We start from the raw sequence: 22,960 nt of genomic DNA, 5'->3' as shown, positions 1-22,960 counted from the left end.
CCTAAAGATATCTAGAGGACAACATACAACCTCAAATGACTATACCTAAGGGGTTGCCCTTAATTTCCAAAAACATTTTAAAAAGTTATAAGACCATCAAAACTGTACTCAGCACCAAATTCTTCAAAGAAAAAAAAACCTGAAGACTTTCATATATCACACAATACAAAAAATACAACCACTATATAGCTAACACCATTCATGACTTGGGACAGAGATACAACCACTGTATAGCTAACACCATTCATGACTTGGGACAGAGATACAACCACTATATAGCTAACACCATTCATGACTTGGGACAGAGATACAACCACTGTATAGCTAACACCATTCATGACTTGGGACAGAGATACAACCACTGTATAGCTAACACCATTCATGACTTGGGACAGAGATACAACCACTGTATAGCTAACACCATTCATGACTTGGGACAGAGATACAACCACTGTATAGCTAACACCATTCATGACTTGGGACAGAGACTAATAGACTTAGGTTTCTAATATACAGTCTGTGGTGACCACTAATAGAAAAACATAACAAACATACAGTCATTTAATGTCCATGCTTTGAGCTAACAACATCTGTACAATCTTTGTATCCCTATTTTGGCTGGGAAGGAGGCTTGGCTGGTTATCATAATAATATACCCTTCATAACAGACAGATAATACAGTCATAATGGAATGGCAGGAAAGTTGGAAATGACATAGAAAACTGGAAACAAATCTCAATAATTCATCTTCAACATAAGATTAATTCCAATGCATGATTTATCAACTATCCTTGTTTTCAGCAGTGCCATTAAGTGATGAATTATCTACATCCTCCTTTTTAGTCTGCTGTTCTGACCACATTTCACTGTACAGTCCATTAGCTGACAGTAACTCTTCATGACTGGAAACAAATATAAAGTTATTAGAAACTTCAGTAAAAGTGACTGGAAACAAATATAAATAGTTATTAGAAACTTCAGTAAAGGTCCTGTCAACACTTCAGGTTAACACAGAACTTTGCCCGGCAACAAAACTATTGGTTTCAAAACTTTTAACATTTCCATTTATGGTAGTGGCCACATAGGCTAAATAAAATTACAGCAGAAACATTTGTTTTTGTCGTTTAGATCAAATAATTTCTTATAATAATAGCGTTATTTGTCTGCAGTGTTTCCTAAAATCTTTATAATCAATCCCTCCTAAAAATCTTTATAATCAATCCCTCCTAAAATCTTTATAATCAATCCCTCCTAAAAATCGTTATAATCAGTCCCTCCTAAAATCTTTATAATCAATCCCTCCTAAAAATCTTTATAATCAGTCCCTCCTAATTAAAAATCTTTATAATCAATTCCATATTTTCAATTCTGTGAAACAAATGGCCATTGTTATATTATAGTTTGTTTCTGTGTGTATTACATTTTAATGTTGTTTCTGTTGTGTCGTAGTTCTCCTCTTTTATTTGATGTGTTTCCCTCAGTTTTAGTTTGTAACCGGGATTTGTTTTTTTAATCTCAATCGATTTATGAATTTCGAACAGCGGTATATACAACTGTTGCCTTTATTCATGCATTGTTCAATAATTGCAATTATAAATACACACAAAACTGAAGGATTTATCCCAATCAAATTAAGTTTGTTTGGCAGAGAGGATAGTCATTACCTTTTATAAGGCTGGCTTAGTTCCCCATTTTGTTCAATACTATATCAATATGTTGTACTTACCTCCCTTGTTCTACAATCTCTCCTTCCTGTAAAACTAGAATTCTATGTGCATGTATAATTGTAGAAAGTCTATGAGCTACTATAATTGTAGACCTGTTTTCACACACTCTTTCTAAAGCTGACTGTATATTTCTTTCAGTTTTAGTATCTAATGCTGATGTAGCCTGAAAGACATAGACATTTAAGTTTCTTGTGTACAATTTGGAAATTAGTATGGCGTTCATTATCACTGAACTAGTATATATTTGTTTAGGGGCCAGCTGAAGGACGCCTCCGGGTGTAGGAATTTCTCGCTACATTGAAGACCTGTTGGTGACCTTCTGCTGTTGTTTTTTTCTATGGTCGAGTTGTTGTCTCTTTGGCACATTCGCCATTTCCATTCTCAATTTTATAGACAGTTTATATTGTTTTTAGCACATTATTGCAGGACACAGAATGGAAAAATTGAAATAAAATGTTATACAGCTTTGAATAAGCATTAGAAATCTAAGTTCTATCTTTTTCTCCAAGAAAATTATGGATTTAAAAAAAGATGTCTTCAAAAGTAATTATTTTGGTTCATTTTTGTATGTAAAATATTTATTGGAACACAAAAGATGACTGTATTTAATCGTATTTTGTTTTCTTAGGCTACTGAATTTAAATGTTCAACGAATAACAAATTTTCTATCAGGTTGTATGCAGACTTTGGCAAAACCATATGCGTAAAATTACATATCCATGAAAAGGCAAGTTTTCTGCAATCCACAAAAATTGGTATCCACAGTATTCAAATTATCGAATTTGAAGCTAATAGTGGAAAAACTGAAAGGTCTCAGTTGAATAAAGTCTTGTTTTGACATGATATTAATGTACCAAAATATTCATGAAATTTTGTGGAATTTTACATTATTACATTTGTATACATAAATCCAAGCTCTAATGCATTAATTCTTTTTCCTATGCATAAGTTCTGTATTTTTTTTCTAATTTCAATTGTATCACCATTAAATAAACATACACTCCTACCCCATCTTCTTATATCTATATAGAATTTTTGTGAATATGACAGAGTATTGAAGCATATTTCAATGCTAAAGTAAGTAATGTTTGATTATCTCCCCTTAAAAATGTAGTCTCAGGTAGTGGTCAACAATTGTGTAAATTTTCATGTCTTAGTCATTTAGGAAAAGCACTTACACAGCTCAATGACAGACAGACATGTAGATAAATGTATAGAATGATTTAAAACTTCCAACTCGACTTAAACTTGTTCACAGCAGTATAATGAAAGATGGACAAATATTTTTATAAATTTTTGGTAATTAGATATACCTCATCCATTAATACAATAGCAGGAGATTTTAATATTGTTCTGGCTATTGCTACTCTTTGTTTCTCTCCACCACTTAATTTTAATCCTCTTTCACCGACTACTGTTTCATATTCTAAAAAGCAAAAACACAATTGCTTGAATCATTTCAAAAGTATCTATCTTAATCAGAACCATGAATAAAAAAAAGACAATAAAGGGAATTATTTCAATACCCAACATATAAATTAATAAAATAGAGCTTGTGAAATTATATAAATAAAGATTCTACCACTGCATCGAGGGAGATACAACATTTATCTACTCGAGACAGTTTACTGTTAAATTTTCAAATTTAAAACACGAAGCTTGGAGAGCGTTTTTAATATTTAAAATTTACTTGTTAAGAGTGGATAAATATCTTATTACACTACATTTGGTGGTGGAATCTGTTTCTCTAATGATTCTTACAATATGTAGACAAAGTTATTCACTCTTTTCAAATGATCTGCAAAAAGATGTGTTCTTTCTATGTGAGGTCATCAGACATGGTCGCCTTTTTTCATGCCATCACAATAGAAAATTCAGAGGAAAGCAAGAAAATTTGAAGTCATAATAGAATTTTAACCAATGAAGAACTGAGATCAAACGAACCGCACTTTGATTAAAAAGAAATAATACAAGGGGTGCATAAAGGGATAAATTAACAAAGAATTTGAGAAATTCATTTATCTGGTTTTATAATTAATTTTTTTAAATGTCTCACTTTTTTCTGTCTTAAGCTAAGGAAAACTGAACAAAGATAATTCCTACATATTATACCCTTTCATTTCTGTCCTGTTGCTTCCTATACTTACTTTTAGGAAACGTTAGAATTCTTTTATGTATATCAGCCACATGTGGTGCACAATTGCTCCCTCTACTTACTTTTAGGAAAGGTAAGAATTCTCTGATGTATATCAGCCACATCTGGTGCACAATTGCTCCCTCTACTTACTTTTAGGAAAGGTTAGAATTCTCTGATGTATATCAGCCACATCAGCTGCATTGTCCACTTCTTCGTCAGTTGCTGTAAACTTAGAATATCGTATATTGTATCGTATATCATCGTTAAATAAAACTGTATCTTGTGGTACCACACCTATCTGTTGTCGTAATGATTCTTGTTTTACCTGAAATGTAAAATACATTAAATTCTTAAAAGTTTTGAAAATATTTTACCTCTACCTTTCCTTCTCTTCAATAATATCCCTCTTTTTTTAAGATAAAGGATGATTTCCTCAATTAATTAGATTCATTGTTGCAATTTGCCCAACATTCAGTGTAATTCATTTGGAAATCTGTAATCCAAAATCTTTCTAAATTTTTTCTCTTTTTTTTCCAGTCAATGCAAGTTTTTTTTAGCTTCAGTATTTATCATGCTAATGTTTGTTAGGACTTTTTGTTTAATATAAATAGCATACAATTTACCAATCTTTTTTTGTTTTGAACATATGGCCTATTTTTTTTTTGCATATATTCTTGTAACTTTTAATAAATGCTCTGACAAGCAAACTATTCTTTAAACATCAATTCTTGTATTATATCTACCTTGGATATATCCTGATCATCTATAATAATCTGACCACCAGTGACATCATAAAATCTGAATAACAACCGTATAATTGTACTCTTGCCACTTCCAGAGTGACCAACCTGAAACAATCAAATAATCTTCAATAAATTACATACAATCAAATATTTGGGTCATTTAGGTCTTTTATATATTTTGATTGTCAAATATTGAGTTAGAGCCATCCTGAGGCAAATACATAAAAATACTTATTAACATTTATAAAGTGTTATTTTCAGAACCTGTATAAAAGATAACTTACGGTATTCTAAACATATTAAGATTTTTTCGAGTGCTTAGATAACTGATGTATCTCTACATCCATATGTTTGTAGCAAACACTCAATTCAGAAAACTATCCTAGACTCTAACCTTAACTTGTCTTGTCCTAAATATTTTTAAACTTTTACACATTACATGATATACTGATTAAAATCCAATTTTTTTTCAGAGGTTTTGTGCTGAGAAACTGGCAAGCCCAAACATACACAATATAATAAATCTGATGAAATTGCTAAATTAAATATTACTTTAAGGGGAGTTCTTTAGTTAACAAAAACATTTTAATTTATATATCTTAGCTCCAAGTATTCACACAAATTGTTTCCCTTTTGTATTCACAGCTTTATCTTACCAGAGCATAGGTCTGACCAGCAGGGACTGTAAAATTTATACTCTTCAAAATCTGTTTACTGAAAAGTAAATATTAAATAAAATATTAACAAAATAATTGGAGTTGAGAGGATACAATTATGACACCTAAACCGTCTTTGATTAATCTAGTATTTTTTGTGCAACCTTTTTTTTTAATGGATAACGTTCTGTTTTCAAACTTGGTTATTTTTTCTAATCTTTATTTCCATGTTTGTATCTTTTTGTAAATCAGATGAGAGAGAGAAAAGTAAAGAGAGGGTACAGAACTAAATAAACTAGTTCATGCAGATAAAATCAAAATTTATACTTCACTTATTTGTTAAACTGTTAATAAATCTTAAGACTTAATGTATTAAAACAAAAATGGTCAGATCTACTGGTTGCTTTGTTCTTATAATTACCTTGGATCATAATAGAAGTCAACATTTTTAAACTGTATTTCTCCATTTTTCAAAACAATATCCATTGCATCTTTAATATCTTTCACCTGGAATTGGAAAATATTAACTTTTAAACATGCTTAAATAGGAACAAAGCTATGAACTTGATCAACGAAGAGGAAAAACAAGTAAATCCTTCAGAAACATGTTCCTAAATGTCACAGCTTTAGAATCTTTTTTGTGAACAAAATCACAAAACCTTATTGTTACTTTTGCTTATCCATGTGGTGTATGTTTAGTTACATTAAAGTTTTATTAAATAACATGATGACAACTTGAATATCAAGCTGATGTCACTGTATCAATTAAAAAATACATTAAGAAAATGTCACGTTGAGAAAGCTTGAACAGTATGAAATTTGCCATTTTCATTAAAAAAAAATCTGAAGTTTAAAAAGTGTTCAATTGATGTAGTTTAATTTAATTTTATTTTCAATTAGAATAGTAGTAGCTTATTACCTCTTGGCCTTCATCAAGAAGATCAAACATGTTTTCCATGTCAACGAAAGACTGCTGTATCATTCTGATAAAAGAAGACTAAATGTCAGATATTTATCTCAAATATAAATAAGATATCAAAAAGTACAAATCATACAATGAAAGGAAAATACACACACAGCATAGATAACAATAGATCAAAGGCATATTTATAAATAATTCCTTCACAATCGCTTAAGATACAGTAGAAAAGAAGCAAGCTTAAATACATATCCTATCTGATCATTTGTTTAAAGTCTAATACCTTGTGACAATTGCCATTAAATCATAGTTTGAAAATTAAGCTAGAAATAGGACCCATATTTGGGCCTCATTAAATATACTTTTTTTCTTAAATCAGTAGGTAGTGACAAAGGTACAGAAATTCTAATGAATGCATCGACAAAGGTTTTAGAAAAATAAATCTGGTATATTGCTTCTCCCTGCCATTGGGTTGCTGTCCCTTACATATAAACCCTGCATCTTCTTTTAAAACAGATCAAAGAATAATTCCATTCATATGGTTTATAAAACAAATACTGACCTGTAATATGTTCCCAACCAATTTAAAGGTCCATACAGTTGCATGAGATAAGTACCAAACAAGACATAGTCCCCAACAGTTAGATGTAGGTTACTCAGACTATGGACCACAGCCCAGGCACACAGTAGACAGCCTGCTACAGTAGACATGGTTATCACAAGGTTCTGTAGTGTATTTAACACGTTTAATGTGGCCATTGATTTCCATTCTGCTTTCTGTAAAAAAGCAAAAAAAGTTTAGGCCTAGTATTCTTTGCAGTAAAAATTTATTGTGGAAAATTCTATTGTCATAAATATGCTATAATAACATTTCAAAATAAAAATAAGATATCTTAGTCATTTAAAAAAAATACTGACTGTGAATTCACCTACTTATGTTGATAATTTGAAGTGTTTTACCCTCATCAATTATTTGTTTACATTCTTGTTTCTAAGTAACATATAGTGGTACCAATGCCTGTCATTTCATCAATTACCATCTCTACACATTAACACCTATGACATTGATATGGAAGTACAATTACAGCAGTCACCATTCATCTTTTTTCAACCAAGTTAAATTGAATGTTTTCATGACTTGCCAATTCTAGTTAGGTTGTTATGTTAGTGCCATGTAAAATAAATCATTGATAATTGAATTCTCAAATGAGAATTCCTGTAAATCTACGGTAAATATCAATTCTTTATTTTAATCAATCCATTATTATTATTAACCCTTTCGCCGATGAGTCCCGCTTTACCAGGATTCACGCTTCAGACAGCTGACAATGAGTCCCGTTTTACCGGGATTGGAATACCTGTTTTATATTTCCCGCATAAAACAGTACAAACATGAGTTATCTTTCTTTGATGAATACTCGGATGAAAGTGTAAACATGGCGCTCTCATTTGTTGAAAACCGTATCAAAATCAGAGGAAATTTACGGAATTTACGAGAATTTGAAATGAGGGAACATTTTTTTTGAAAGAATATGGAAGAATTGAAGCCAAACTAGTATACTTTTTAGACATAAAATGTCGTTTAATGTACAAAACACTTGGAGTGGACATCGTTCAGTGTGAGGAATTTATACAGCCTCATAAATTTTGCCGTTTTGGGTTAAAAAATTACGATTTGGGGTCAAAGAGCAAAATTTTGAGAATTTCACCTAGATCATGCCGAAAATTTGAAAATTTGAGTACTTTATGAGGAAAAAATTATCAAAACATGAACAAAACTGTGAACATGGTGTTAGTGAATGAAATAAATACACAAATAACTACAAACATTTATTGACATTTATTATGAAGATCTCCCACTTAAGCCCACTTAAGTAGTAGTAGCCAGGGAAGCCATCGTCTCAGAGTAGCTTCTGTCTGGGCAGCAATTGGTGAAAGTGTTAATGAACTTACTTGATATTTCAGTATGGCATCATCATATCTGTTTGTCTCAAACTCTGAGGCTCCATAATATTTTACCTAAAAAAAGAAAAAAAATTTAGTCATCCCATTCCATATAAAATTAAATAAATGAAATTGTGGACTTTATGTCCCTACATATATCTTATTGCTAGTTTGTTTGTTTGGATGTTTGTGTTGTAGTTTCACAGATATATACCCCATTTTCCCTTCCATTTACTATACATGAAATAACCAATTGATTGATTCAATTGATTCCATAAGCATTCATTTTGTCCTTAGTTTTCTAGTTTATATCTTCCTCGGACTAAAGTTATCTGAGATGTGGTTTAATAACTAAAGTGACGTTTTTCTTCCTCTGACTAAAGTTATCCGAGATGTGTTTTAATAACTAAAGTGACGTTTTTCTTCCTCTGACTAAAGTTATCTGAGATGTGTTTAACTAAAGTGAGCTTTTTTGCTCCATTAACCTGACTTTGTGATGAAGAACAGCAATAAAACACTTTTGCTTTTGGTTTTGTGCACAGTGCTTACTTGTAATTCATATGATTTACATAATCCTTTCTTTTTAAGTATATTGCCTTGTTATTTCAAAGGTGAGTTATAATAATTTATACAAGAACAAATGTGTGCCCAGGTTTAAAGCTTTTTTTTATTTCTCGAGTTATCAGTTATAAAGAAACTGAAATTTTTTATCTTACTGTTTCAAAGTTGAGTAAGGAGTCTACAGCCTTTGTATTTCTTTGATTGTCCATTAAATTCATTTCTCTTCGATATTTAGTTCTCCATTCGGTTATCGATATTGTAAGACCTGTTAATTTACAAAGATGCATACATGTATTAACTTCATAAACTCATGTTAAATATTGGATTATAATTGTGTGCAAAATATTTGCTTATAATATAGAAATACTGTTAATTAGCTGATTTTAACTAATAACCCACATAAAAAAAATGAAAATATTGAACTTCTTAAAAAGATGTAACTTTTGATTATAAAATATTTCATTCTATAAAAGCATATTCACAATCCATGTGTTGTAATACAAATTTCGGTAATTATTGTTTATATGTTTCTCAGTGTACATACCTAAATACATAGCCATACATAGAAATACAAGGAGTCCAAAGATATAGTTGAAGGCAGTTACAAAATATACCACAGCAATTGTAATATCAATTATAGTTGGTAAAATGTTGAACAAAACATAGCTGAAAGTAGAAAAAATATTATCACTAAATTCAATTATCAGGCACAACTTAATTATAAAAAGTGGTATGATTACCTATGAGACAACATAGAGTATTATAAAAAGTGGTATGATTACCTATGAGACAACATAGAGTATTATAAAAAGTGGTATGATTACCTATGAGACAACATAGAGTATTATAAAAAGTGGTATGATTACCTATGAGACAACATAGAGTATTATAAAAAGTAGTATGATTACCTATGAGACAACATAGAGTATTATAAAAAGTGGTATGATTACCTATGAGACAACATAGAGTATTATAAAAAGTGGTATGATTACCTATGAGACAACATAGAGTATTATAAAAAGTAGTATGATTACCTATGAGACAACATAGAGTATTATAAAAAGTAGTATGATTACCTATGAGACAACATAGAGTACAAATGATCTGGATGTAAGAATTTATTTTATAAAAACATGGTCTAACCAAACAATGACAATCTGTTTAATTAAAACCTGGTCTAACCAATTAATGACAATCTTCTACAATCATTGTTCTTAATCAGTCATAACATTCATAGGTCTCTTCAGCAAATGATTATAGAAACGTATTGACACTTTTTTTTATAGTTTGTTCTTATGATGTACTGTTATACCACTGTCCCAGGTAAGGAGGAGGGTTGAGATCCCTCTAACATGTTTAACTCCACCGTGTTACATATTTGTTTTTCATTCAATTTTTGTACATAAATTAGGCTGTAAGTTTTCTCATTAGAAGTGTTTGTCATTTCGGGGCCTTTTATAGCTGACTATGCGGTATGGACTTTGCTCATTGTTGAAGACCGTACGTTGACCTATAGTTGTTAATTTCTGTGTTATTTAGGTCTCTTATGAAGAGTTGTCTCATTGACAATCATACCACATCTTCTTTTTTATATTGATGTTGACAGCTGTTGCCTTGTTGATGGTCTCTCCTGTATATTTACATATATATATATATTCTCACCTTAGAAGACTGTTCATACTTGTAGTACCTCTGTCCATCACTCGTAATACTTCTCCTGTTTTCCTTGATAAATGCCATCTTAATGACAAACTGGAAATTAAATATGCATAATATATTAAAAGGTATCAGACAAAGATGACAATTATTAATACTTTATTAACTACTATCATTAGTCACTCCTAACAGAGGAAATATTTATATAATTTTTTTTTAATTATTTTGGTTAGTATAATGATGAACTGAAAAGTAAATTGGTATACTATCAAATGTAATGTACAGATAAGATTTTAATCAACTAGAAATAATATGTTAAATATTCCTATAAATATGTTCAGTCATATCACTTACTGTGGATTCAGTCATTTTCATGGATATCAATTTTCTTGGATTGTAAATGATTTATATCTTACTGGATATTAGAATTCATAGGTTTGCCAGTCTGCATTCAAATCTATAGAAAATGTACATGTGTTCCTTATTTATTCAACATGAAAATTTGTGGTTAACTATATCAAAGAACTCTACGAAAATTAGTATCCCATGAATAAAATTGAATCCACAAGTAAACTATTGAGAAAAGTTACTATCAACTGTAAATAGTTCAGAGAAGAATTAACTTTTTTGTAAGATTTTTAATAACATAAATTATGCAGAGATAAGTATATTTAAGTTGAACATACTTGTGTAAGTGACTGAACAATTTCACAGAGATTCTTCTGGTAGTGTACTGCTGAACAGGTATCCAGAAAAATGACCTCATATTTGTTAAAAACCCTGATGTTGCTAAAAAAAATAAAATGCAAGTATAAGACAAATTTAATTGACCTACTTCACAGTTGTTAACTAACCACATGTATGAAACATATAAAATAATGAACATGGACACAATGGTATGATATACTATCTAATGTCATTCTATACAAAGTACATTTATTATAGTTATTGACATAACGAAACCAAAGGGGTCAGAAAAAAAACCAATAAAAAGAAAAAAAAAACCCGATGCATATTAATTTTAAGGCTAAAATAAGTTACTTTAATTAAATTTTGTAAACAGATATGATCAGATATGGCTATTTATTATTGACTTTTACAGTTTGGAATTACTTTTTTCCTAGACCAATCTATGGTCATCAATTTTATTTTATTTCCTTTTTTTTACAAGTAAACTTAATTAAGGCATATCTGTACCACATCTATATGTTGATTTCCTATCTATTACTTACCATGTCTTTAAATAGTTTATCAGGTAAAATCTTATGATTTCTATATTAGTAGTATTTCAATTTACTAATTTTATCACCTACCAGATCCACATAAAAACTTCAGACCACAATAAATAAGAATATAGTCCCATCTAAACTCTGGACCAGTCTTTATTACTGCATCCTCAGATGACTGGACAACAACTGTTAAACTGTTAACTGAAATATATAAAATATACCAATTAGGTTAATAGAGCATGACTTGACAACAAATATTGAATAGTAATACCAATATAATTATTCTTTTCAAAATTATATTCTTGTACTATCAAAACGCAAAGTAATTCGCATTACAACTTGCTATAACTAATAGCCCTCCTGATTTGGTAAAATGGTTAATTTAACACAATATCAGCTATAAAAATAATTACATGTAAAGAATATGAATAACATCAGTTCTGTGTATTAGATCTAACATGTTTTTCAGCAACCATTCAAGAAAACATTTCAGTGTGAAAAACAGGGACACTGCCAGATGTTGAAAGCAATGATTTTATTGGATAATTGATTTATATATTGAACATTCACAACTGAAATAAAAAAAGATTATGGGTACAACCTAGTGTATCATGATGACCATGATTATTAGTAATGTAAACATAAATGAGCCAGCTAATACAGTATAAAAAGGCAGTATAAGCAATCAATTAGGTTTCTGTAGGGATATTAATAAAGCAAACAAAGTTTGAAAGTGTCCTATCTGGTTAAATAAACATCTGGGCAATAGGTGTAGCTAGGACTAAAAACATTGTCAGCACTGTTGCTACCCAGAGATATCAAATACATGATCAATAGACACCTAATTAACATGCTTACCTATATATTTGCTATAAATAGGAACAAAAACATTGACAGCTCTGCCTATACCCAGTGATACTAAGCATAAGATCACTAGACTTTGTCGCCATAAACTTCCTTTAGGCCACACATAAGGAATCATGATCTTTAACTTCTTAAACACATTTGACCATGTTGACTCCTGGCCTTGATTACTCCTTACCTGCAAAAAAACAAAAAATATTTGACAATGGGGATCGGTGATAATAATTACCCCTAATCTGCATACATAAAAAACCACATTTGACCATGACGATCTGTGTCAATAATTATCCTTAACAAGCTAAACTAATCTTTAGTTATTGTTTTCAGCTAAATTAAATATGAGAAACAGTCATAACACAAAAAGTTATTTAACTTGAAACAGCACCTTTGCATACAATATTATGAGGGCAACATATCATTTTTCACAGGTTTCTTATACACCCAGGAACTAAATATCAAAGAGAATACCTAAAACTGAGGCAGATATGGCAGTCTTTGCTCTTTCCACTTAAAAGTTTGAAAGCATAACAGATACAATAAAGGGCTGCGCTTTAGCGCATGATACGCCCGTTGCTCTTTTAACTTGTCTTTTATGCTTTAAATGAATTTATATGATCAACTAGAAATAGTGTGAGCCCTGTCAAATACCCCCCCCCCCAAATAATAAATAAAAATGCACAAAAAAATTTGGCACTATTAAGGCTACCTCAAATTTAACTAAGTTTGTTGTCTTTAATTTTTCATCCATACATAAAATTTTGTGAAAGTGTTAGTTATTGTCCCAAAATTGGAAAAATCCCCCCTTTTTTAAGCATAAAAATTCATAACACGGAAATGTAAAATCTGAAAATTATAAAAATTGAAAGGGAGCTTACATCAATAGATATAAACAATTCACCAAAGTTTCATGGACATTGGTGAAAGCCTTTTTGAGTTATTGTCCGAAGTGTTAAAAATCACCCTTTTTTTATGAATAAAGCCCCATAAATCCAAAACTTAAAATCTGAAATTTATAAAAATTGAAAGGGAGCTTACATCAATAGAAATAACAATTCACCAAAGTTTCATGGACATTGGTGAAAGCCTTTTTGAGTTATTGTCTGAAGTGTTAAAAATCACCCTTTTTTTATGAATAAAGCCCCCATAAATCCAAAACTTAAAATCTGAAATTAAAAAAAAACAAAAGGGAGCTTACATCAATAGATATAAACAATTCACCAAAGTTTCATGGACATTGGTGAAAGCCTTTTTGAGTTATTGTCCGAAGTGTTGAAAATCCCCCCTTTTTTATGAATAAAGCCACATAAATCCAAAACTTAAAATCTGAAATTAAAAAAAAACGAAAGGGAGCTTACGTCAATAGATATAAACAATTCACATAAGTTTCATGGAAATTGGTGTAGGTGTTTTTGAGTTATTGTCCGAAGTGTGGACGACGGACGGACAGACTGACGGACGGACAGACAACGGTATACCATAATACGTCCCGTCCTGGGCGTATAAAAATTAAAAGTATTTTTAACTGATACCAGTTATCTGTCTAGTGACCATACATGTATGGAAGGTGTAATTTTGATATTTTGTGATATTCAACCTCAAGGGACTAAAAATAGGCATTTTTATAACTCTTCCTTGGCAGATAATTTTTTCTAAAATTGACTTTAATATTTTTATCAAGCTATATGTTTAACTAGTTGTATTATTCTATTTCTTTCAATTTATGTCATTGTCACAGTCTTTTACCAGAGATGCTTTACCTGAAAGCTTATTCATTTTATCACTAAAATGTAATCAGGATTCCCTTTACCCTGATTGGCTACAATAGTTAATACCCTATGTACTAATTTAGCAACAGATAGTATAATGATAGAAATGTAAGGCCACCATGGTGGACATTGAATTTATCAGAGTATGTCCCAGGTTTTACTGTAGTTGCAATATGTCTGTTTTGACTGATACAGATTTACATCAAGCTCACCTCATCTTCATCATTGACCAATAACTGATGGACACTTCTTGGTAACCCAGGTGCTTTAAGTCCTATTATAAATACAATTATAGTACACACATATCTGACAACCCATAATCCAAACTCTATCTTGTTGGAATCACTGAAAGATATAATATAAATACATTTAAATTGGAATTATTCAAAATGAATTGTTCTATTAAATAGATATAACCGTAGATGTTGGGTTACTGTCAATGATATAACAAGGCCTAAATTAAAATATTGTTTGTTTCCCCAATCCCGACCCTGCCAGGCGAGGTGTGGGTAGGTAGGTAGGGAAATAATTTTATTTTTCCAAAAAGCTTGAACATTAGCGGACGATCCAGCAAGCCTGAAAATCCAAAATGAATAAAATAATATTTCACTTAGTTTTGACAATAAAATTTTATAAGTAGCACCGATTTTGCAGGGTCGGTCGGGATTGGGGAAACAAACAATATTTTATTTTAGGCCCAATAAGCAAGTATCAAACAGCTGTTTGTATACCGTAATATTATGTCAAACTCAAAATTGACCCTGAATGTGGTTAAGGGCATACGATACATGTACAGGGGAGGTAATGACGTTGTTAATGTAAATTGTTATTTTCACAACGTCAAACTTTGAACTATCGGGAAAAGATCCAGTTTTCGACTGATTTTTATCCTTCAAACTTATTTAACTTGAAACGAGTTCATGGACCCCTCTTTTTTAAAATGCTATTTGGTTTGATTACGTGAGAAGATTATGTTTGCCAATTTTCATGAAAACGTATATAGTGCAATTTTTTTAAATTTGATAAATATACAGCAAAAAAATAACGTTTTTTCCTACATTCATGAACATTTGATAAATATGAGTTGTTTCTGAATAAAAAAATGTATAAGTTTTTAGGATACTTATAAAATACAGAAATTACAAATTATTTAACAAAAAACAATTTGTGTTTATCTTTTAAAACAAAAAAGTTATGTCTTTCTTTCGAAAGGGAAAACATGGCCACAAATCCGAATTTTGAGCAAATACATGTATACAAAATTTTGACCTCATTTTACTCAAAAAGTAGCACATGAAGGTATATTTTTTATTACATATTTAATTTAATCGGGTAAAAAATAGTCAATATGGAAATTTTTATCAAAATGTAAATACGGGGACAAAACTGTATCGTATGCCCTTAAATTACTAATATGTACGGGTACAAATAAGGAAATAAATGTTCTGGATGCTTTCCCGGTTTTCCATTCATTTGAGCACTTAGATGTTTAACAGTTATGATTACAGTAGATATTTCTAAAAATATTTTCTTGGTTCTAATATCTTGACTTGTTAGGCTACTTTCTTATCTATGCTTAGTTTATATTGATTGGTTGATTGTTGAAACTCCACTTTCAGCACTATTGACTATATTGTGGAGATGAGTTTTTACTAGTGGTGGAATCTGAAGCCCTCGTGTATGACCACTATCCTTAGTTTGATTTGAACCTCCATGTGCATGGTTTAAACTCACATCCACAGTGTGGAAAGGTAAGTGATAGACCACTTACATTGGCCACTAAGGCCATTTAGTTTATATTGATATAGTACAACATACAGGAAACAATTAAATAAATGCAAAGCAACAGTTTCTCAACAAGAATAATTTTAATCTTGCTTTGCAGTTATGAAATTATGCTTTTTCATCAATTGTACATAAAAAATAGTTTTTAATATCTGTATTTCATAAAATAGAATTTTTTTTTTATATTCATTACAATAGTTACTGATGAATAGATATACACACCCTTTGATATTCCACCAGTATCTGTTGCTCCACCATGAGATCAAGGGGAGGTGCTCCTTAATGAGAGCAAGAGTCCACAACATCAGTAGAACTAATCCATGGCCTCTTGTGGGGATGGTCGGCAAAGCTTTGTTCCTCTCCAGAAACAAGAGTCTAATTGATCCAGACCAGGCTAAGAACAAAGCTATCATTGTTAGTATCTGGTAGCCATAAACTTTCTGAGGATATATGGCTGTGTCTTGTAGAACTGCATGAATAACTGGTTCTGTAGCTAAGACCAATGTAAATAAAACCTGAAAAACAAAAATACAATATAATCATGATAATACATGTACCATAGCATGAAAAAATAGCTGGGTCACATGTTTCCAGTTCAGACAGTATAAAAAATGTTATAAATCACCCCTTGGAAGGCAGAGTACTAGCGTACAATTTTAGTCCTCCGATACTTGTTTGCCATTTGGAAAATCTTGAGATATACCCCTTTTCATCATAAGTTTTGGATAAGATCATTTTTCTGAACTAGAACAAAATCAAAATGCCCTCATGTAATCATCATGTGGCTTTTATTTCTATATTTTTTTTTAAACTGCTGTGTCTAAAATATAAATAAACTGTTCCTTCTCCAGTTTTTCTATTGACTCAGTGGGAAAATTTTCTGTAAATATTTTTAATCATGTTTTAACAGTGAAACGTGAATCTAAATTACCATTTCTTTGTCATGCTTGTATCTAACATGTCTATTGGAATGGAACATTTCATGTGCATGTTTTAATATTTTTACAACTGAAATGTGAATCAAAATTTGTGTCCCTTTCATGTTCGATGTAGTTTGTCATGACTGTGAATCTGAAAGATAGGAATATTTTCTGTCCAATCATGAATTCATACCTGAAATATGAATCCTAATGTTCCTTTCCTGGTGTTTGTATCTATTCTATTGGTGTGGAATATTACCTGAAATGTAAATCCTAATGTTCCTTTCCTGGTGTTTGTATCTACTGGTGTGGAATATTACCTGACATGTGAATCCTAATGTTCCTTTCCTAGTGTTTGTATCTATTGGTGTGGAATATTACCTGAAATATGAATCCTAATGTTCCTTTCCTAGTGTTTGTATCTATTGGTGTGGAATATTACCTGACATGTGAATCCTAATAGTGTGGAATATTACCTGAAATGTAAATCCTAATGTTCCTTTCCTGGTGTTTGTATCTATTGGTGTGGAATATTACCTGAAATATGAATTCTAATAGTGTGGAATATTACCTGACATGTGAATCCTAATGTTCCTTTCCTGGTGTTTGTATCTATTGGTGTGGAATATTACCTGAAATATGAATCCTAATGTTCCTTTCCTGGTGTTTGTATCTTTTGGTGTGGAATATTACCTGACATGTGAATCCTAATAGTGTGGAATATTACCTGAAATGTAAATCCTAATGTTCCTTTCCTGGTGTTTGTATCTTTTGGTGTGGAATATTACCTGACATGTGAATCCTAATAGTGTGGAATATTACCTGAAATGTAAATCCTAATGTTCCTTTCCTGGTGTTTGTATCTTTTGGTGTGGAATATTACCTGACATGTGAATCCTAATAGTGTGGAATATTACCTGAAATGTAAATCCTAATGTTCCTTTCCTGGTGTTTGTATCTTTTGGTGTGGAATATTACCTGACATGTGAATCCTAATAGTGTGGAATATTACCTGAAATGTAAATCCTAATGTTCCTTTCCTGGTGTTTGTATCTATTGGTGTGGAATATTACCTGAAATATGAATCCTAATGTTCCTTTCCTGGTGTTTGTATCTATTGGTGTGGAATATCACCTGACATGTGAATCCTAATGTTCCTTTCCTGGTGTTTGTATCTATTGGTGTGGAATATTACCTGACATGTGAATCCTAATGTTCCTTTCCTGGTGTTTGTATCTATTAGTGTGGAATATTACCTGAAATATGAATCCTAATGTTCCTTTCCTGGTGTTTGTATCTAAAAGTGTGGAATATTACCTGACATGTGAATCCTAATGTTCCTTTCCTGGTGTTTGTATCTATTGGTGTGGAATATTACCTGAAATGTGAATCCTAATGTTCCTTTCCTAGTGTTTGTATCTATTGGTGTGGAATATTACCTGAAATATGAATTCTAATGTTCCTTTTCTGGTGTTTGTATCTATTGGTGTGGAATATTACCTGAAACGTAAATCCTAATGTTCCTTTCCTGGTGTTTGTATCTATTGGTGTGGAATATTACCTGAAATATGAATCCTAATGTTCCTTTCCTAGTGTTTGTATCTATTGGTGTGGAATATTACCTGACATGTGAATTCTAATGTTCCTTTCCTGGTGTTTGTATCTATTGGTGTGGAATATTACCTGAAATATGAATTCTAATGTTCCTTTCCTGGTGTTTGTATCTTTTGGTGTGGAATATTACCTGACATGTGAATCCTAATAGTGTGGAATATTACCTGAAATGTAAATCCTAATGTTCCTTTCCTGGTGTTTGTATCTTTTGGTGTGGAATATTACCTGACATGTGAATCCTAATAGTGTGGAATATTACCTGAAATGTAAATCCTAATGTTCCTTTCCTGGTGTTTGTATCTTTTGGTGTGGAATATTACCTGACATGTGAATCCTAATAGTGTGGAATATTACCTGAAATGTAAATCCTAATGTTCCTTTCCTGGTGTTTGTATCTATTGGTGTGGAATATTACCTGAAATATGAATCCTAATGTTCCTTTCCTGGTGTTTGTATCTATTGGTGTGGAATATTACCTGAAATATGAATCCTAATGTTCCTTTCCTAGTGTTTGTATCTATTGGTGTGGAATATTTAATACCTGAAATATGAATTCTAATGTTCCTTTCCTGGTGTTTGTATCTTTTGGTGTGGAATATTACCTGACATGTGAATCCTAATAGTGTGGAATATTACCTGAAATGTAAATCCTAATGTTCCTTTCCTGGTGTTTGTATCTTTTGGTGTGGAATATTACCTGACATGTGAATCCTAATAGTGTGGAATATTACCTGAAATGTAAATCCTAATGTTCCTTTCCTGGTGTTTGTATCTTTTGGTGTGGAATATTACCTGACATGTGAATCCTAATAGTGTGGAATATTACCTGAAATGTAAATCCTAATGTTCCTTTCCTGGTGTTTGTATCTATTGGTGTGGAATATTACCTGAAATATGAATCCTAATGTTCCTTTCCTGGTGTTTGTATCTATTGGTGTGGAATATCACCTGACATGTGAATCCTAATGTTCCTTTCCTGGTGTTTGTATCTATTGGTGTGGAATATTACCTGACATGTGAATCCTAATGTTCCTTTCCTGGTGTTTGTATCTATTAGTGTGGAATATTACCTGAAATATGAATCCTAATGTTCCTTTCCTGGTGTTTGTATCTATTGGTGTGGAATATTACCTGAAATGTGAATCCTAATGTTCCTTTCCTAGTGTTTGTATCTATTGGTGTGGAATATTACCTGAAATATGAATTCTAATGTTCCTTTTCTGGTGTTTGTATCTATTGGTGTGGAATATTACCTGAAACGTAAATCCTAATGTTCCTTTCCTGGTGTTTGTATCTATTGGTGTGGAATATTACCTGAAATATGAATCCTAATGTTCCTTTCCTGGTGTTTGTATCTATTGGTGTGGAATATTTTCTGAACATTGAACACTGTACACAACCAAAAATCAACAAGAACGCAAATAGTAAACTAGAGGTCACAGTATCTAAGAAACACTGATTGATACCATCATCAATCCATATGTCTGTAATGTTTAACTGGTCACCGCAGTACTTCATCATGGTTCCCTGTTGTCACCTGAAATGAAATGTAAAATTATAGATTATTACATCAATCTATATGTCTGTAATGTTTAACTGGTCACAGCAGAACTTCATCATGGTTCCCTCTTGTCATCTGAAATAAAAAGTAAAATTGTAGATTATGACATCAATCTATATGTCTGTAATGTTTAACTGTTCCTGTTCTGTTGATGGCCGTCACCATGTTCAAGATGTTGCAATACCAAACCAACCAAGGCCTCATTCTAGTTTAAAAAAAAACGTGATTAAGTACCTTCTGAACAAATATTATTTCTAGTTTATCCTGCACAATGATGATCACTAAGACGATTGATGAACGTTAATAGTGCAGGGATACAGACGACCCCCTCTATCTGGTAAATGACGTCATAAAAGCGCACATAATTGATGAGTTTTTTCCGATGAAGGAAAACCTAGAAACAGGTCTATTGACTGCCTGATATACATGTATGGCGTGTAACAAAAATTATGTACAAGGCAAGTAAAATAACATGTAGACTCAATGACACATGTATGAGCCAAGCTTTCTGTTTTAATTCGTTTAAAAATCTGTAAAATAGGAGAAGTCATTATTTAGATTCGACTGTCTTATAGCAGGGGGTCTGTATTTTTCAATGAGACAGCTACTGTCCGGAGCTACGTTTCTACAATAATTCAGCAACTATCAATATTCAATATTCCCACATGGAATAAGGAATATTAAATTCAATTTACCAGGATATAACTATATTTACTGTGTATAATTCAAAAACAGTCTTTTAATACTTACAAAAATGTACTTAATCGTTGTATGATCTTCTGAGATACGTTCTGGATTTCAACCTGTCTGTGTATAAATTTTCTACATCGGTGTCGTTATGTCCTTTGCCGGTCCGGTTAATTTTAAATTAATTAAAACACACAGCTGATAAATAATAAAAAAAATATTAATAAAAAAGTAATATCGGTCAAAATTACATAATATTCCGTATTCTCAAATAGACGTGCTCCTGATCACTGGAGGAAGATACAGGAAGAAGAAGAACATCAACCTATGCTTAAGCTTCTTCAAAATAAACTTTATATTTGACAATGCACAATGTCTTGCATTTCTGAGACTGCTTAGAATTTCTTTACACTAAATTTGTTAGATGTGTATTGATTGATACATTAGTCCTGAACCCTGTGATACTTTAATTCTATCTTGCTTTTCTCAACTGACTTAATTATTTTTAACTGAGGTCTTTACCGCTAAATCTGTAAGACGTATACTGGTTGATGTTTTACTATTGTATTGTCTTTTGTGTATTTCTCTGTCCTGGATGTCAGTCTTGAATTTATTCAGATACTGTATCCCTGTCATGTAATGATGGTGTCATTTTAGTGTAATGATTTAACCGTTGCAATAAAAGTGCGATGTATGGTTAGCCACAAAACCAGGTTCAACCCAACATTTTTTCTTAAAATGTCCTGTACCATGTCAGGAAAATGGCAGTTGTTATCTTGTAGTTCGTTTCTGTGTGTTGCATTGCCGTTTGTTTTTGTTCACTTCAGTGTTTCTGTTGTTTTCCTCTCAGTATACTTACTAGTTGATGTGTTTCCCTCGGTTTTAATTTGTAACTCGGATTTGTTTTTGTCTCAATCGATTTATGACTTTCGAACAGCGGTATACTTCTATTGCCTTTATTGCGTTCTGTACGGCAGTGTGGATACTGAAATTTAGACACTGCACAATGTCTTGATTTTAGCAAACTGTTTATAAGGGCTTTACACTAAATCTGTTAGATATGCACTGCATGAGTGATACTTAAGTCATACAACCTCTGGATACTTTTATTTGGCGTGGCGCAATCATGTCATGCTTTTCTAAGACTGCACACTAAGTCTGTAAGTTGTGCACTGATAGATACTTTAAATAGTCCTACATCCTATGGATACTTATATTTAGCTTGGAACAATATCTTGCAAATTTTAACTGGTCACCGCAGTACTTCATCATGGTTCTCTGTTGTCACCCGAAATGAAATGTAAAATTATAGATTATTACATCAATCTATATGTCTGTAATGTTTAACTGGTCACAGCAGAACTTCATCATGGTTCCCTCTTGTCATCTGAAATAAAAAGTAAAATTGTAGATTATGACATCAATCTATATGTCTGTAATGTTTAACTGTTCCTGTTCTGTTGATGGCCGTCACCATGTTCAAGATGTTGCAATACCAAACCAACCAAGGCTTCATTCTAGTTTAAAAAAAACTCGGATTTGTTTTTGTCTCAATCGATTTATGACTTTCGAACAGCGGTATACTTCTATTGCCTTTATTGCGTTCTGTACGGCAGTGTGGATACTGAAATTTAGACACTGCACAATGTCTTGATTTTAGCAAACTGTTTATAAGGGCTTTACACTAAATCTGTTAGATATGCACTGCATGAGTGATACTTAAGTCATACAACCTCTGGATACTTTTATTTGGCGTGGCGCAATCATGTCATGCTTTTCTAAGACTGCACACTAAGTCTGTAAGTTGTGCACTGATAGATACTTTAAATAGTCCTACATCCTATGGATACTTATATTTAGCTTGGAACAATATCTTGCAAATTTTAACTGTTCACCGCAGTACTTCATCATGGTTCTCTGTTGTCACCCGAAATGAAATGTAAAATTATAGATTATTACATCAATCTATATGTCTGTAATGTTTAACTGGTCACAGCAGAACTTCATCATGGTTCCCTCTTGTCATCTGAAATAAAAAGTAAAATTGTAGATTATGACATCAATCTATATGTCTGTAATGTTTAACTGTTCCTGTTCTGTTGATGGCCGTCACCATGTTCAAGATGTTGCAATACCAAACCAACCAAGGCCTCATTCTAGTTTAAAAAAAACTCGGATTTGTTTTTGTCTC

General features: G+C 31.7%; 1 protein-coding gene across 1 annotated transcript; it reads right to left on the bottom strand.

The window, feature by feature from the left end:
* Positions 1–438: 438 nt before the first annotated feature.
* Positions 439–20,934, bottom strand: LOC139513879 (ATP-binding cassette sub-family B member 6-like). The gene is made up of 20 exons (XM_071302812.1): positions 20,843–20,934; positions 19,836–20,058; positions 16,210–16,502; positions 14,415–14,547; positions 12,431–12,614; positions 11,657–11,773; positions 11,030–11,132; positions 10,350–10,439; positions 9,232–9,353; positions 8,843–8,952; positions 8,136–8,201; positions 6,745–6,959; positions 6,183–6,246; positions 5,685–5,770; positions 5,264–5,321; positions 4,608–4,712; positions 4,015–4,189; positions 3,041–3,153; positions 1,727–1,890; positions 439–902 (listed from the first exon to the last, which is right to left on the bottom strand). The coding sequence occupies exons 2-20, from the start codon at positions 20,040–20,042 to the stop codon at positions 782–784; spliced, it is 2,526 nt and encodes an 841-aa protein (XP_071158913.1). The 5' UTR covers positions 20,043–20,058; positions 20,843–20,934; the 3' UTR covers positions 439–781.
* Between the last annotated feature and the right edge of the window lie 2,026 nt (positions 20,935–22,960).

This window comes from Mytilus edulis, chromosome 2 (genome assembly GCF_963676685.1).
Source record: "Mytilus edulis chromosome 2, xbMytEdul2.2, whole genome shotgun sequence".
NCBI lineage: Eukaryota > Metazoa > Mollusca > Bivalvia > Mytilida > Mytilidae > Mytilus > Mytilus edulis.
This window is presented reverse-complemented; position numbering and strand designations above follow the sequence as displayed.

Coding starts and splice junctions, on each gene's coding strand:
- LOC139513879 (XM_071302812.1), bottom strand. CDS start 20,042: ATGATGAAGTACTGCGGTGACCAGTTAAACATTACAGACATATGGATT. Junction 3,154..4,014: donor AATTCTAACCTTTCCTAAAA/GTAAGTAGAGGG, acceptor TTTGCTTTTTAG/AATATGAAACAGTAGTCGGT. Junction 1,891..3,040: donor CTATTGTATTAATGGATGAG/GTATATCTAATT, acceptor TATGTCTTTCAG/GCTACATCAGCATTAGATAC.